Genomic DNA, 17,856 nt, shown 5'->3' with positions numbered 1-17,856 from the left:
GCAACTCAACCAAAGAGGGAGGCTCTCGTATTTTCCATTTAGTACGACTAGGCATCTTGATCTGCCAGTACATGTTGGTCAGTGGGCATGACCAATAGATATGTTGTAGTGTGCCCAGTTCCTGTTTGCATCTGGGGTTTGATACCAGTGAAAGAGGATTTTGTATTCGTCTTCTTTGTACAAGGTGCAAGTTGGGCTAGGGATAAGGATTTTATAGATTAGGGAGATTATTAACTTGGAGGACAGGCCCTCCAGACAAGTCCTTTTGAACCTGTCAATTTGGAGAATTAAAGGGAAGTTGTCAGGGATTGTGCATAGTGGAGTATTTGTAGGTAGCTAAAGAAGGCCTGCCTAGGGAGATTATAGACTTCCTGCAAGTCCAGGAAAGAGCACAATTTTCTGGATCTAGCATCCACCAATATACCAAAGTGGAACAAAGCCTTTTCTTTCCAGACGTGGGACAGCTGCAAGGTTAAACTGTCCGGGATATTACACGTTAAGAGGAAAGGAGTTGCTAGTGAGGCTTTTGAGGTAAGGGGATAAAACTGTTTAGCATGTTTCCATAAGTGAGAGAAATCAAGTGACATCACTGTTTCACAGCATTGAGTTGGGATGGATAGGGGCCAACCATAGCTTCTCCACCTCTGTCCAGCAGTTATAAAAAGTATTTATTGACATTGTGAAAGGCAAGGCCTCCTTGGTCTCAGGGGTGTAAAGGACAGATTGAGCAATCCTGTGTTTTTTGTAGTTCCAGAAGAATTTAAAGACTAAGTTCACTTTGCAGGTAAAAAAATCTACAGTTGTTATTTTTTTCTAAGGAGCCTGCCGAGCATTGCACTTGCGATCAGCAGATCGCAGGTGCAATCTTAGGCTCTTGCAGATTCGGCAGAGCTGTCTGTTTGTTTTCGTACGGCAAGCAGTTACCTGAGAGCAGGAAGATCAATGGACCAAGAGAGCACTCAGCAGCGCCCTCGCAGCTCATTAAAAACTACAAGCCACAGACGCAATGGCCAACAGTATTTGTAGACATTCATTCACAAGAGACTGTGAATGAATGACGCAGCCATATGGGTGGAGCCCTGCAAGGCCACATGGTTTTAAATTTGTGACCGAGGCTTCGGGAAGAGGATCCCCCGCTCGCTGTCACAGGGAGGGGCGATGGGGGGGGGGGGGGGGGTAGAGGTTACAGATGCTGGAATATGTTACTTGTTCCACCACAAAAACCTGTAACATGTTCCAAAGGTGAATTTATCCTTTAAGAAAATTGGTTTGGAAAAGGTGAGAGGACGGGATAGGAATGAGCAGTGTCTCAAAAAGATAGTGGGATTTGGGCAGGATAGCCATTTTAAAAGTTTGCCATTCGGCCTAGAAGGGAAAGTTTATGGGTTTTCCACCTAGAGAGAAGAGCATTCATGTTGTTGTACATGAGCATGTCCTAGGCGGGTGTAAGATTCACGCCTATGTATTTTAATGTGGAGGACTTCCAGGAATAAGGAAATGATTGTAATAGTTGTTGAAGTGTTTGATGTGGCATGTTGAGGGAGAGGGCCTCTGTTTTAGTCTTTTTAAATTTATAACCAGAGAGCGTACTGTACTGATCAAATTCTCTACGGAGGTTAGAGAGTGATATCTGTGGTTGGGTGAGTGTTAGGAAGATGTCTGCAAAGAGAGATATCTTAAAGTCTCTAATATCAACCGGGGTGCCTCATATGCTAGGGTTTTGTCTGATATGGGCCGCCAGGGGTTCAATGCAGAGGGCAAAAAGAAGAGGGGAGAGCAGGCATCCTGTGCCTGGTACTGTTGGAAATAATGAGAGGGGAAGTAGAATATGGTGTTCTAAAGGATGCAGTTGGAGATGTGTAAAGGTGAGTAATGGCCTTCAGCATATAGTTTTTTGAAATAGGTGGTGATTGATGCGACCTTATATCTCTAAAGATTAGGGGTGCAGCGGATCGTCACCGATCTGTGATCCGAACGGTTCAGCCTGTTCAGATCGGCACACATGCACTCCGCGGCTTTGGCCTAGCTCCGGAGTGGCGGCCATCTTGGTACACTCGGCCGCAAAAATGGCCACCTGCTGGAGTCCTTTCACAGAGCAGTGTGTGACCTCTAGTGTCTGCTGGAGGACTTCCTGTGTGTCCCTATGCAGTGTATTATGGCGTTTGGTCCTACGCAAAATGCCCGCCATGCGGAGCCTCAGCTAAATTTTGTTGTCCTCTAGTGTTTGGGGGACGAGACAGGAAGAAGCCTTGTATTGAGAGGTGAGGAGGATACATGGAGGGAATTATGAATAATACAGATGATAGGTGATCAATAATGTGAGAGGAAGGAGGGGAGGGCATAGATTTGTATCTCATAACAGAGAAGTCACAGCAGACTCCGATTTTATCTCTAAGTCTTCTATAGAGCCGACATATACCATAGTGCTGTACACCAAGCTCATCACATCCGTCTCTGTACAGAGGAGCTTACACTCTAATGTCCCCTCCCCGCAAAAATGGCTCCTCTGTACAGTGACTGATGTGACTGTGGGGGGAGGGGACATTATAGTGTAAGCTCCTGTGGTACAGAGACTGATGTGACTGTGGGGGGAGGGGACATTAGAGTGTAAGCTCCTCTGTACAGAGACTGATGTGACTGTGGGGGGAGGGAGGGGACATTAGAGTGTAAGCTCCTGTGGTACAGAGACTGATGTGACTGGGGGGGGAGGGGACATTAGAGTGTAAGCTCCTCTGTACAGAGACTGATGTGACTGTGGGGGAGATGACGTGGATATTACAGTGGGGGAGATTTTTTTTTTTTGTTGATCCGAAAATGATCCGAACCGTGACTCCTGATCCGAGGAACGAACCGTGAGTTTTTTGATCCATTGCACCCCTACTAAAGATGCTTTCAGTGAGTGTTAGTCTCCTATTTTAAGGCCTATTCTTCATACCCCTGCTTGGAAAAGGAAAGGCTTCATCTGGAATGGTCACCTCTGGCACGAGAACAGTACCCAAACCCTACATACTAAAGTCAGGATGGCCTGTAATGTTGATGTTTGGCACAGGATCCTGCTGGCAGTGTTCTTTGGGGTACTCCGTATTCGGTGACCTTATGGGCAGGGTGCTGTACATGTCCAGGGCAGTGATTCCCTTTACAGTGGATGTAAGCCCAAATTTTTTTATTTTTTTTTAATTAAGGCTTGCACCTTGTACAGTATAGGATTTTATGTCATCTGTGCCCAGGGTGGAGACATTGTGCAGGTAAGGATACATGCAGGAGGCATGTATATCCTTATAGATAACCACTATGGCAGTAGTTTAGAAATGTTGAGAGTGGGTTTGCATCCACTTTAAAGAAAATCAAGTCTTTGAAGACCTTGTGGGGTGTGCCCACTGTGAGAGGTGGTGATTAGACCTTTTGGACACAGAATCGTGAGTGCCTCTGTATGTGGAAAATGTGGCTATCTCCTAGTGTTCCCTGGTGTTTTAGGCTGTTAGGTGTTGGTAATGGTATGGGACTTGAGCAGCATACCTCTAGCGCTCAAAAGGGACAGATCAGGAGCATCATCATCACGCGTGTCTACGCATGTGTGGGTGCCATTTCCGGTTCCCCTGGACAGTGGAAGCATATGCAATTGGATGCTCAGTGTGGGCAGTTACAGCACAGTACCAGCACAGGTCTAGTACAATTCTATTAATCCAACACAGCCTCTGCACAGCTACAGAAAACCTACAAAGCAAAACTTAAGTCCTCTGCAAGTATTGGGACGCTTGTTATAAAGGGGGCTACATGCCGCAGGTCTCTAGTCTTGGCAGACATTCCTCTCAGCTGTGTGGCCACTCCATATTGGGGTCACAACCCTTTTGACTTTCAGAAAGCCATGGCATGTAAAGCCCCTTGATTCACGTCTGCATGATGGTGTTGGGGAAATTGGTAGTAGCTCCTTTTCAAAGTTCCAAAGTTCAGTTTCATTCATAAGCTCTACAACTTAATATCCTGTCAATTTAGGACAAGTGACAGCAGTCTCCGGATCTGCCAATACATCTGAATTCCAAGACCAGATTGGCTCTCTAATGGTCTTACTCCACACAGATGATGAATGACAGAAGATCCTTCCTACTAATGAATTGGAAGGTTTTGACAATTGATGCCAGCTTGTCAGGCTAGGGTGGTGTTTTGGAGAACCTCTGTTCAGGGAACATAGTCACCAGAAGAGCAGATGTTGCCAATCAACATCCTGTAACTTCAGATGATTTGGCTTGCTCTCCTACACTAGTCTGTCTGACATCGGGGTCCCCCCGTCAGGGTGCAGGCAAACCATGTCACAGCATGAAGGAGTGACAAGAAGTCACACTGCTCAGAAAGAAGTGGAACTGAGCTTGTCTGTGGCAGAACTTCATGTTCAGAACCCGTCTGTTGTGCACATTCCTGGTGTGGTAAACTGGCAGGTGGACTTTCTCAGCCATCCACACCTGAATATGAGAAAATGGGCCCTTCACCTGAAAGCGTTAGCAGAGACTTTACTGCTGTAGGAGACACCAGATGTGGATTTCTTGGCATCCAGATTCATCAATAAGCTGGACATGTTTGTTTCCTGGACCAGAGATCCTCAGACTTTTGTAATATTGATTTCCCTGAACAATGCCTTCCCTCCAATGCAGCTCCTTCCTCAGCTGTTGCACAAAATAAAGGTAGAGGGCATTATGGTGATTCTGATTGTACCTGTTTGGCCAAGCAGAAAGTGTTATGTGAACATTGTGAATCTCTTGGCAGACGAAGACGCGAGCTCTTCCAGATCAGTCAGAATTGCTGTCGCAGGGTCTTATCTCCCATCTTTACAAGTTGCTGGCTTTCATGGTGTATTTTGGCTTCTTTCTGTCCTCAGGCTTTAAGTACCATCAGGGGAAAGATCTTGGCTGTTCTGTTCCAAAGCCCCCATTCCTTGGTAAAAGCCTTTGTGCAGGTGTTACACAGATTTTAACCTGTACGCCACCTCCCCCTTGTCTCTTTGGGACCTTGATTTGACCTTGTCTGTTTTGCAGACTTCTCCTTTTGAGCCTTTCCGGACAATGCATAGTCGCTCCTTATGCATGAGGTTGTATTTTTGGCTGCCATTACTTTAGCTGACAGGATCTCCTAAGTTGGCTGCGCTTTCCTGCAGGTAAACGTTTCTGGTTCTTTACCAGGATAAGAGGGTGTTGAGACCTTGGTTCTCCTTCTTGCCTAAGGTGTATTCTTTGCTCCATCTGACTCAGAGCATTGTGTTGCCATCTTTTTGTCCTAAGCATCCTAATGAGAAGGGTAGAACATCCTAAGGAGAAGGTGCTTCCACCCTTGATTGTTCGAGCTGTTCAGGTTTCCTCGCAATTGGAGGGTCCTCACAATTGTCAATGGTCAGGCTGCTTCTCGATGCACCAATTCTTCTCCTTCCTGGTCAAGGTCCTTTCCACCAAGAGTATCAGTGCTTCCTGGGTGATCCAGCAAGGATCATGCTGTTTCTCGATCCACTTTTTCAAGGTGAATTAATCAGCTTTCTTAGGCCTATGGTATCAAGGGCAAGGTTCTTCCTTTGGCTTTTGGGCTTGGTAGCATTGTTGCTGTGTTGCCCTGCCCTCATGTTCAGTGCTTTGGGACATCCCAAATAGTCATGAATATATTACGTTTTCTGTGTCCTGTGATGTACTTAAGAAATTTAGTATTTCTAGTTTACCTGTAAAATCCTTTACTTGGAGTGCATCGCAGGACATGGAGATCCCTCCTCTCTAGTCTGTTCCTTAATGCTATGAAATTTAGTGTTCACTCCTCATCAGTTAGCACGACCTGTATTACCCTCTCAGTACCCTCAGTGTGGACCACTTAAAGTAGATCAGAATGCATGCTATCAAACCCACTTAGTGTAAAAAATGGATTTTTAAAACAGCTTACCTGTAAAATCTTTTTCTTGGAGTACATCACGGGACACAGAGCACCATAATAATGACTATCTGGGTTATATGCTACCTTTAGGTGATCGGACACTGGCTACCAATAATAAGAAGGTTCCTCCCATATAACCCCTCCCATACAGGAAGTACCTTTAGGTTTGTAGCAAGCAATGAAGACCCCAGAAAAGAAGGGAGGGACCTCTGTGTCCCGTGAAGTACTCCAAGAAAAGGATTTCACAGGTAAGCTTTTAAAATCAATTTTACTTTATCGTACATCACGGGACAAAGAGCACCATAATAATGACTATCTGGGATGTCCTAAAGCAATGCATTTTGAGGGGAGGGTAAAGTATCCTTAAATCCCCTCCAGGGCTTATAAAGCCGCTCGCAGCACGCTGTGGCCAAAAATAGTCTCCTCCCGAGATCTAACGTCCAGCTGGTAAAACCTGCTGAACGTATGAACTGAAGACCAAGCGGCTGCTTTGCAAACCTGAGCCATAGACACCTGTTGATGCACTGCCCACGATGTACTAACTCTTCTAGTAGAGTGAGCTTTGAAATAACGAGGTGGAACCCTGCTTTTCAACTCATAAGCCTGGACAACGAGTTGAAGAATCCACCTAGAGATAGTAGAACTAGTTGCTGCCTGTCCTCTCTTAGGACCCTATGGCAGAACAAAAAAGGAATCAGCCTTCCGAAAAGGAGCTGACATGCTTGGATAAACCTTAACTGCTCTCACCACATCCAGTGAGTGAAGTAACTTTTCCTCCTTAGTTTTAGGATTGGGAAAAAAGGAAGGCAAAATGATATATTGATTCAAATGAAAATTGGAAACCACCTTAGGTAAAAAATCTGGATGGGGCCGCATCACCACCTTGTCCTGATGTAAAATTAGAAAAGGTTTTTTACATGAAAGGGCGGCCAATTCAGACACCCTTCTAGCCAAAGTTATGGCTATCAGAAAAACCAATTTCCTGGTCAACAGAATTAAAGGAATATGCTTAATTGGTTCAAAGGGTTGAACCTGTAGGGCTGATAGCACCAAGTTCAAGTCCCAGAGGCATAAGGGAGGCTTAACCGGCGGTTTTAAGTGCAGTATCCCCTTGACGAAGGTTCGCACCAAAGAATGAGATGCAATTGGCCTCTGGAAAAAAACTGATAAGGCTGAAATTTGCCCTTTAATGGTTCCCGAAGATAAGTTTAAATCAATCCCTGATTGAAGAAAGGCAAGGATCCTACCAATCGTATACTTGCGAGGATGCCATCCTTTCCAGACCCCATGGTAAATATTTCTAGAAACTGGCTTTCTAACATTTATCAGAGTAGATAAGACTGAACCTCTGATACCACGGTCCTTCAGCACCCTGGTCTCACTAGCCATGCCATCAAATTCAGTGACCGTAAAGAAGGATGGTAAATGGGACCTTGAGATAACAGATCTGGACGGTATGGGGGACACAGCGGGTCCTCCACCGCCATCCGCACAATCTCTAAATACCAGGACCTCGTGGGCCACCAGGATTACTGCAATCTGCTCTTCCTGTATCCTGCGCAACAGGTGCGGTAGCATCTGGATCAGGGGAAAAGCGTAAATCAGAGAATACTGGTCCCAGGGAACCACCAATGCGTCTGTTTCGACAGCGAGGGGGTCCCTGGTCCTGGATACAAACCTGTCTACTTTGGCATTGAATCTGGATGCCAGAAGATCCACATCCGGCATCCCCCAGCGCTGGCAGATCTGAAGGAAAACTTCGGGGTGAAGAGACCATTCCCCCGGTAGCAGCTGCTGGCGGCTTAGGTAATCTGCCTGCCAATTGTCCACCCCTGGAATAAAGACTGCCGATAGAAACGACACATGTCTCTCTGCCCAAGTTAATATGTGATTTACCTCTCTTTGGGCCGCCCAACTCCGGGTACCCCCTTGGTGGTTGATGTATGCCACCACCGTGGAGTTGTCAGACTGGATTCGGACAGGAAACCCCCGCAGTCTGGACGTCCAATATAGGAGAGCCAAGCGAGCTGCCCGAATTTCCAGTAGATTGATGGGCAAGGTCTTCTCTGTCTGAGACCATAAACCCTGGACGGAAGCCTCTTCCAGGACTGCTCCCCAGCCTAGACGACTGGCGTCCATAGTTACCACTTTCCAGGATACCGGTGGAAAGGATTTTCCACCGTTCAAGTTGCTGGTCTCTGCCCACCAAGAGAGTTCCCTTTTTACCTGTAGGGATAGAGACATGGGATGATCCAAAGTCTGAACCGACTTGTCCCAAGCTTCCAGGATAGCTCTCTAGAACATCCTGGAGTGGAACTGCGCATAAGGAACTGCGCTGAAGAATGACACCATTTTACCCAACAGCCTCATGCACAGACGAATCGAAGGACCTTCTACCCCCTTGACCTTCTGAACCAGTTCCACTATGGAGAAGACCTTTAAGGGAGGTAGAATTACCCTTTCTTGGGTTGTGTCCAGGACCAGACCCAGATATGTTAAGACCTGAGCTGGATGGAGGGCCGATTTGTCCATATTTAGAATCCAGCCTAGGAACTTTAGGAAACGGACCGTAGTTGTAATGTTTTCTACCAAGGTGGAGTAAGCTTGGTCTCTTAACAGAAGGTCGTCCAGATATCCTACCACTGAGATCTTCCGCGACCTTAGGAATGCCAACACTGGGGCCAGAACCTTTGTGAATACCTGAGGGGCCGTGGCTAGACCGAATGGAAGAGCCACGAATTGGAAATGATACCCCTCTACTGCAAATCGCAGGAATCTTTGATGCGGACCGAAAATCGGTATATGCAGGTATGCGTCTTTGATGTCTATGGACGCCATAAAATCCCCTTTTCTCAAGGATGCGACTACTGATTGAACCAATTCCATCCGGAAGGTTCGGACGTTTAGAAAGGAATTGAGGGATTTGAGGTCCAAGATGGGCCTTACTTCCCCGTTCAGCTTTGGTACTGTAAATAGGTTCGAGTAGAACCCCTTGAATCTTTCTCTTTGCGGAACCTCGATGATTACCTTCTGCCTTTCCAGCTGTTCTAACGCAAGGAATAGGCCCCTCTTTTTCTCCGGGTCTGATAGAACTCTGGATACCAAATATCGAGTTGAGGGAAAATCCCGAAACTCTATTTTGTAACCTTGAGATATGGTGGAAATAACCCACCTGTCCTGATCCAATTTTCCCCAAGCATCTGTGAACCACCGCAGTCTGCCCCCCACCCACAAGAGTGGGGGTGCCCCTTGACAAGAAAAACTTGGAATTGGCCTTGGCTGGTTTCTGGGTCCAAGGTCTCTTTTGACCTTGAGGCTTCTTAAAGGCCGTCGATACCTCTTAGGGGAAGAGGCACTTGGCCCAGGAGCATTGGGCATAAAGCTTACTCCTTCTTTTAACCGGAAGCAAAGAGCTTTTCCCTCCTGAGATTTTTTGGATATATTTATCCAAATCTTCCCCAAATAGACGCTCCCCGTGAAAAGGAAAGGCCGCAAGTAGCCTCTTGCATGGCGTCCCGGCCGACCAATTCTTTAACCATAGTACTCTGCGCATATGGATTGAGAGTAGCGCAAAACGAGACATCTGCTGAATCAAGTCCTTTAACGCGTCTACTGCAAAACATAAAGTGCGAGGAAGTTCTGATAGTTTCTCAGAAACTTCTTCTTGAACAGGCAGGTTCCTGACCAATTTCTTAAAACGGTCCTTCAATGCCTGACAAATACCGATAGCCGCAACTGCCGGTTGTACTTCTTTTTTTTTTTTTTTAATATAATTACCCCCCCTCCCCCCACCCCCCAACCCGCCCTACCCTGCAGGAAACTGCTCCCTGGGGCCACCCTTCAACTTGGTCTCACCACACTTCAAGAGTAAAGAAAAAAGAAAACAGAAAAAAAATCCTGCCTTCCTATACCGTATTAGTAATCTCCTTTAGATAACTCCAGGTCTTTTTATATTTAACCCAGCTTGCCCATTTCCCCGTGTGTTCCTCATCTTCCTCAGGTTCCACACCCTCCTCGTCCATACCCTCGGCAATATATATTTCATTTAAACTGAGAAGCCAATCACGAGTGCTAGGGCAGGATGAATCAAGCCAGTTCGTGGCAATCCGTCTCTTGGCTACGTCTAACATTATGGGGACCAGAGATGATTTATACTTCCCTACTGGCTCCGAAGTCCCGTGGAAGAGGCAAACCCAAGGATCCTCCGCTATAACTATCCCAGAGATCTCATTTATCAAAGATAAGATTTTTTTTCAAAATGTCTTAATGATGGGGCACTCCCACCAAATATGGGCCATCGTTCCCACACTGGTGCACCCTCTCCAGCAGGTATTAGCCTTTGCCCCATCCATTTTACTTACCCTGTCTAGGGTGGCATACCAACGCGCTAGGCATTTATAGTGAATTTCCGTTCTCCTTATATCTAATGATAGGTAATGAGCCAGCCTCAGGATTTTGTCGGACAAAATTTTACTACTTTGCGACCCTAATTCCTGTTCCCATTTTCTGATGTAGGGGGGCACCTCCAGTTCTGACTCAGCTCCCAGTATCCTGTAAATTTGGGCTATAACCCCTCCTGTATGCTCCTTCGAGCAGAGCTGCTCGAATGGCCTGAGCTCTTCCCCGCTTCTGAGGGGTTTCGGTAGCCGGTTGTACTTCTGACCCAGCTACTGCAAAAGAAGCTTTTAGTAAGGATTCCAGCTTTTTAGCTGCCGGATCCCTAAACCCCTGGGCATTATCCACTGGACAGGTTAGACTTTTATTCACTGAAGAAATGGCAGCATCAACCAAAGGTGTATCCCACTTCTTCCTGAATTTTTCCTCCATAGGATATAAAAAAGAAAACCTTTTTGGAGGCAAGTATGTCCTGTCTGGGTGGTCCCAGTCAGCGTAAATTACCTGTTCCAATAAAGGATGCAAAGGGAACGCCTGGGAACCTGGTTGAGGACACAAGGACCCTAATGTAGAACAGGAGGGTCCTGGTCCCTGCACCGGAGGTAATTTAAATCCAGCTCTCACCATCTCAGCCAAGGACTGGATAAACAATTTTTGGGATTGAGAGGCTGAAATTGGTTCTTCAGAACCTGAATCCCTAGCTGAGGACTCTTTAGCCTCTCCTTCCTCCTTGTCTTTAATGGCCTCCTCCTCCAAATCCTCTGCCCATTCTGGATCCAAATCACAGGGACCCATGCCAAAAGAATCCTGGTGCTCAAGTGTTTCATCACTGGGACCAGGCTCAGGGGAGGGAGATCTATGACGTTTCTTCCCTCCCTGTGTTACTGTAGCAATCATACCTGCTATCTTGCCTTCAAGGCCAGCTAGGGCTGATGCTAAATCATCCTTAGTAACATAAGCTGATGCAGGGATATTGGTAGTGGCCACCACGCCTGACAACTGCAATGGCTCAGCCAGGCCAAATCCCGCAGGTCTTTCAGGGGAGACTGATGCTGCAGTAACCTGAGGTTGATCTCCTTTTTTTTAAGTCCCTTTAAACCCTGAACTTGCCCTGCTCCCCGTACCTCGTTTCCTGGAAACCATTGCTTACAAGTTTGAGGAAAAAAAGACACTCCCCCTGAGTTATATAGCTGGGTCTAGCGTACAGCCGCCACCACAGCCTTACCAGCCTTCAACCTGTTGCAAATGTCCAAATTTATGCCCTGTGTCCCACCGTGCACTAGACTTCTGCTGAGCTTAACCAACAAGCAGCAATGAATATGCAAGCGCGCGACCTCCCCTTATACTCGTGCACCACCCAGTGACGCACGGCCGTGTTCTACTGCGCATGTGCACCCTGCGCGGCGTACACAAAGGCATGACTCGGTGCGCATGCGGACCAATACTGTGCACGCACGCGGCGCGCGCTCCCGACGCACGCCCAGCATATGCCGCCATGTGCGGGAGACACTCACATAAGCTGCATCTGTCAGCTTCACAGTTTGCAATGAGACACAGGGTATACTAAGACACTATATGCAATAACAGAAACATTGTTAGGCCCTCCAGAGGGAGTACTCACTCGTCCTCGCTGCAGGGCCTGATACAGGCCCAATCTTCCCCCATCACGGCGGGTAGCGCCACTGAGGACCTTCAACGACCGGGTCCCCCTTGGTACGGGGTCCACACCCCTGGACCTGTAAAGCACCCTTCTGGTTCCCTTGGGCAAGTGAAGACCAGGGATACCATGTAACAAGGGTCCAGCGCCTTAACGGACACATTACAAGCAAAACCTCGTTCTTGAACCAAGGCTCGGGTACCATCCACTTTAGCTTTTTATGCCATCCGAATGGATCCGATATAGCATCCTCACTGGGACATTTTATTTGAAGAAAGTTTGAAGAGCTTCCACAGCCATGACCATCACCTTCAAGACACTGGCAAAAAACTAAAGGTACTTCCTGTATGGAAGGGGTTATATGGGAGGAACCTTCTTACTATTGGTTGCCAGTGTCCAATCACCTAAAGGTAGCATATAACCCAGTCATTATTATGGTGCTCTGTGTCCCGTGATGTACGATAAATAAATAATTATTTATTGAAACCATAGTAAAATTCACATTAGTGTTATCCTACAAATACTGAGATGCACATAGCAAGCTTGATAACATTATATTCTCTGTCCAACACTTTCATCACTCTCAGGACATTGTCAGAAGCATGGAGAAAATTTTTGATAGATTGCGTTTTCTATTGCGTGTTTACAGAGGAGTAACACTTCTGTTTTACAGTGTATTTGAGCTATAATGAGAGATATTAGTTCTGCTGCACTTTTTTCTGAAGCGTTATGTAGGATACATTTTATCTATGTGATCTGTACATTACTGTATGCATGTTATTATTTATTATTTTAATGATTGTAACATTGAACTGCACTTTTTCACAATGAAAGTCTGTGTCGGCCATCTCACTGTATACCATGCATCTCAGATAACATATCAGCCACCCAGGATAGCTGGTAAAGTAACCCTGTCCGGGGGTTAACAAGAGAACAATTGAACTGCCGCTGCATCGGCTTGTTTGCTAAAACTTCACTTTGTAACTGAGCTCCTGCTTACAGTCTTATTTGACTCCTCAGGCTGGTACCACAATGCCCCCCCCCCCCCACCCCCACTGTCTGCTGTGGTTCCTCCTACTGATCCTTGGTCGCTGCAGGACAGAATACTGTAGGGGTTGTTGGGAGGAACCAGCTGCAAGTGGGGACACACTCTTTCACACCCCTGGAAGTGTGGAATAGAATTGGTGCAAGAAGCTGTGCTACAGACTGACCTGATGGTCAAGTAAGTATAAAGGTTTATTTTTTAGGGTAGTGCTTTTGTAATTTTTGTCGATCCCCTTACATGGTCACTTTAAGTAGTAAGAGTGAGTTAGGCTATTTTAAATACAAATCATATTGCATTCATATTGCCTGGATGATATTTTGGCTCGGTGAATATGCATTTATATTCTGTTGCCTGTTGTTATTTTTATAGACAAATATAATGAATTTATAGAAGCTAATCGCCTGGAGAATTCTAGTGAGAGGATGAAAAGGCTTCGCAAACTGGTAAAAAGAAAGAAATTATTCTTCTGTTATTGCTGTTCACATTTTTGTTTTATGCAGACCATAAATAGGAATTCTTTCATGATTGAAATGTCTAGTATTTGGTAATCCTCTGTGACCACAAAGCACCCTGCAGCAATCTGCAACTTGTTGCCTTGACATTAATACAAGCCACATTTTTGTTGTGTGGACTCAAAAAAAAATATTTTTCTTATTAAAATCCGTTGAGGGACACAACAATTCATGTTCGTTAAACTGTGAGTTATACTGCTGACTACAGGAGGATGTAAAAACAGGCCACAAAAACTGAAGACCAGCCATTGAAATTTGGCCAGATTGTAAATCCAGGAAGTCTCTCAGTCAACCAGTGCAAGTATTCCCAGTTCATTTAAATTGGTTACCTCACTGCGACTGCCCTGCAGTAACCATGTCCTGGCTGTGGCATACCTGGATACACATTATTACCAGCACGGGGCTCTGCTTCATGTATTGTGTTAGCCTAGTTTGGGGATACATTGCTTCAGATCCAGAACCGTTGTGACTTTCATAACCTGTGTCATAGTCTGATTGCAGGGGCTTCAAGTGCCCTTCTCCTGTTTCCTAGGTTAAAGTGGTTGTAAACCCTTACATATAACGAGTAAAGTGACTAGCCTCAGGTGATACACAGAGATGAAACCTATCCTTCTACATAAGTTGTACCTGTTTATCTGTAGCCATCTCTTCTCTAAGCCGATTGGAGGGAAGAGACACATCCCTTCACACAGCTTACAGGAACAGAGATGAGGCTGTTAAACTGCTGGAGGTCCCTCCCCTGTCTCCATTTTCTCTTGTTGTCAGGAAAACTTGTCAGAAGTGACTTGTGCTGATAGCAGAGGAACAAAACAGCAGACAGAAATGACACTTAGTGCTCCTAATTGAGACAAGTACACTAGAGGGATGTGTTTTGTTCATATTTCATATCTGAGGTTTATAACCACTTTAGGTCAGACATGGCCCTGCCATTTTTCATCGGAAGTGGGGCCTAATCCTTGCCCATTCTTAGTAATGAGGAATCTTAAAGTGGTAATCAATTGCTGACTAATCTGTCTAAGCAGAAGGAAACCATCTCCTCCCTTATCAAGGCAGTCTGGGGCTGAGGCTTAAAATCCAGATGCTGGACATTTGTCCCCAGCACCTGCTGGACAGTTTTTAACACCTTACCTCAATCAGTATAATCCAGTACAATTTAGAGTGCACTTCAACGTCGATGTTAGTTGTGGCACACTGCATTAAACAGCCCATTTAAAAAGAATAGGCTGAAAGGCACTTTAACACATGACAATCTGGGGCAGGTGGCTTTCTTTTATAGCACAAAACACATGGCACATGTGATGTGCTGCAGTTTATTGCAGTATGTGTGCATTTTGAAGTTTTGTTGGAGGTGCCATTCACAATGAATGGCACCTCAGCACATATAATATGCTTTACCGCATGTGGAGTGATGTGAAAACTGAACTCTAGGTGAACAGCTAAAAACAAAGATAAAATGCATATAAGGGAGCTGTTTTACTGGACAAAGTATGTGTATTTCTGTCCATCTAGTCCTGAGATTTCTAGTGTTCTGCCACACAGGAAAGCCCTATCTAGCAGGAGCAAAGATCTGATTTTCTTTGTTTCAGTTCAATATTTCCAATATTTACACTCTTTAGCTGGTTGAGATAATTTCTCTGTCACTCTTCTCTAACCTATTTACATTCTCCTTGCACTACAGCACTTGGCTCCTTGTGCTGCTTCTTCCTCCCCCTTTCTAAGCTCTGCTGTATAGGCACTGCAAAAGGCTGATACCAGATCATATTAAAGTGCTTACACTGCCTCCATTAAACAAAAGTGTGTTTGACATTAGTTTTAGTAATATTAGTATTAATAAATACAGAACTTCACTATATTGTATGTTTTTATGTTCTTATTTTTTATATGTATTATATATTATATTATATTTTATTATCTTTACATTAAGATCAAAAGTCCTGATCAGGCTGCTATTGTGTACTTAAATCTAGCAACCTGTTACAACTTGATCTTGGCATCTGTCATTTGGCTCACTCCTGAAAAAACACTTTTTCTTGTTATGACTTGGACCAGGCAGCCATAGGTAGTCCTGAGGGTCACAGTGTTGGTGTGCGTCTGCAGATAAACATCTGTACCTCCAGCACTTCTGAAAAAGACCATACTGCGCAGTGCCTATCCGTTGGTGAAAGCTTTCTGCTGCCCATTAGTGTTGCAGAGGAAAACAGAATACTGACCATAGAGTGATTTGAGCTGATATTACTTTTGTTTTCATTTCTTGTGTCCTCTATTGTTTGTATTTCTTTCTTGCACTAGGAATTCTGATTTCTGCTCTTTTTTGTTCTCAGATTCAGGAGCTCCCAGTTTACTATTATGAGACACTGCGATTCCTAGTCCGACATCTAAAAACAGTAGCTAACCATGCAGAAAAAAACAAGGTGGGAGATTTTTCTGACACTAAGCGCAAAATGACTTATTATGATGCACAAAAGTGGAACATGCCATTCTATACACCAGCATTTAATCAGCATCTCTTTATTGCAGCAAGAAACTGTCATGATTCAATTTTCACCTTCACTGAATCTTTGCTTACTTTAATTCAGATGGAGCCTCGAAATCTGGCTTTGGTCTTTGGCCCTACGCTGGTCCGGACATCTGAAGATAACATGACAGACATGGTGACGCACATGCCAGATCGATATAAGATCGTAGAGACGCTGATCCAACATGTAAGCAAACATCATATAGGAAATGAGTAGGCAGTTATTGGGTAAACTGTAAGATATGTACATGTAGATTTTCTCACTCTGCAAAATATTAGTCTGCATCTATATTTGACATTACCGTGCTCTGATCTTCCCTTTGTTGCTGATATGTGATTCGTTTTTCTATAGAACGGGTTTTCACCGATGTACTTCTTAAAGCAGTAGTAAAGTCCGCTTTGTTATTTTTACCTACAGGTAAGCCTATAATAAGGCTTACCTATACGTAAAATGAATATCTCCTAAACGTGCACCGTTTAAGAGATATTCACCCTGCATGCAGCCACTGACGTCACTGGCGCATGCACTCTGAAGGTTCAGAGCTTTTTGCCAGAACTAAGGGTTCCCGCACGCATCGCAGCTCCGGCCACTCAGTGCCAGAGCCCACAAACCCAGAAGAAAGAGAGGGGGAAGATGTCAGCCCCCCCAGCAGTGACTGGGCGCTGCTGGAAAACCTTAGTTCTAAGGCACATGTGTCAAACACAAGGCCCGCTGGCTGAATATGGCCCGCCAGGGAATTTCATGTGGCCATTGCATCTCTCCTGCAGCAAGCCCCTTATATCTGCCCCCACATTTTCTGAGCAGTCGGCAGCAGAGAGGAGGACATAACTCCTCCTACTGATCCTGCACCCCTGTGCAGCTGCCTTGTCTCTGCCTCCCCTGTTCTCAGCATTCACCAGACTCCGTCAGCTTACTCCAGCCCTCATTCAGACCCTACACTTTTTGCTTCCTAGCTCTCCTCCTATCTTCTTACTGGCAGCCGCACAAGGCAAGGGGGATGCACTGTAATGTAAGAAATGGTGGGGGGGACTCTTGACATCTGATGTAAGAGGGGAATGGGTTGCTCTGGACATATCATTTTACAGATACAACTGGCCCTTTGAGGGCAACCAGAATGCTGATGTTGTCCATGATGAAATTGATACTTGTAAAGGAAATGATGTGCTATCTGGAAGTTAGCATGAGTGCCTTGTTGCAATGACACAAAATAAATAAAATGTTTGGGTGCAAAAGAATATTTTTACCATAAAGCGTGTAATCAAAACATCATAAACCTTATAATCCAAATATATATTAGAATATATAAAGTGGAACAACAGAAATTAAAAGCAGAAAGTGTAACCGCGCTAAAGCTTCAAAATAATATAAGCTCAAAGCTGCACGGATATAACACCAATATCAGTGTAAACAACAATCAAATAAACAAAAACGTGCGCTAAGAATAGTATATGTGCAAAAAACAAATCGCATTTAAAGCAATCCTCATTAATGTCAATCATATATTGAAATAACCATTGACCAAAACAGCTGAGAATAATAATAAAGTGCAAAATGTGCTATAGTGTTAGCATACATAAATATATAGAGCAGTTTGTATAAAGTGCAAGGTATACTAGAGAGTGACCAAACATTAACAAACAAGCAGTTTAAATGGTCCCACATTCATTGCAGGGTAGCCCCTGAACAGTCCTGTGAAGAATAAACCACCTCAGCAGTGAGAGGAAGAAAAAAAAAAAAAAAATTAGTCCATAATAGAGTATCAGAAGGAAGAGAGAGGAAAGTTCCATAAACAATGCACCACTTCCAGGGGACAACCGAAAATTCCACGGT

The 17,856-nt window shown here is 44.9% G+C and overlaps 1 protein-coding gene across 1 annotated transcript in view; it reads left to right on the top strand.

Moving 5' to 3' along the window:
- The window catches only part of ARHGAP23 (Rho GTPase activating protein 23), a 529,546-nt gene that overhangs the window by 439,785 nt on the left and 71,905 nt on the right, over positions 1-17,856 (top strand). The window contains exons 18-20 of the mRNA XM_073608262.1: positions 13,368-13,441; positions 15,832-15,921; positions 16,087-16,212. Of these exons, the coding sequence (XP_073464363.1) occupies positions 13,368-13,441; positions 15,832-15,921; positions 16,087-16,212 (290 nt within the window). The remainder of the gene's footprint in view (positions 1-13,367; positions 13,442-15,831; positions 15,922-16,086; positions 16,213-17,856) is intronic.

The sequence above is a fragment of the Aquarana catesbeiana genome, linkage group LG12 (assembly GCF_042186555.1).
Source record: "Aquarana catesbeiana isolate 2022-GZ linkage group LG12, ASM4218655v1, whole genome shotgun sequence".
Lineage (NCBI taxonomy): Eukaryota > Metazoa > Chordata > Amphibia > Anura > Ranidae > Aquarana > Aquarana catesbeiana.
This window is presented reverse-complemented; position numbering and strand designations above follow the sequence as displayed.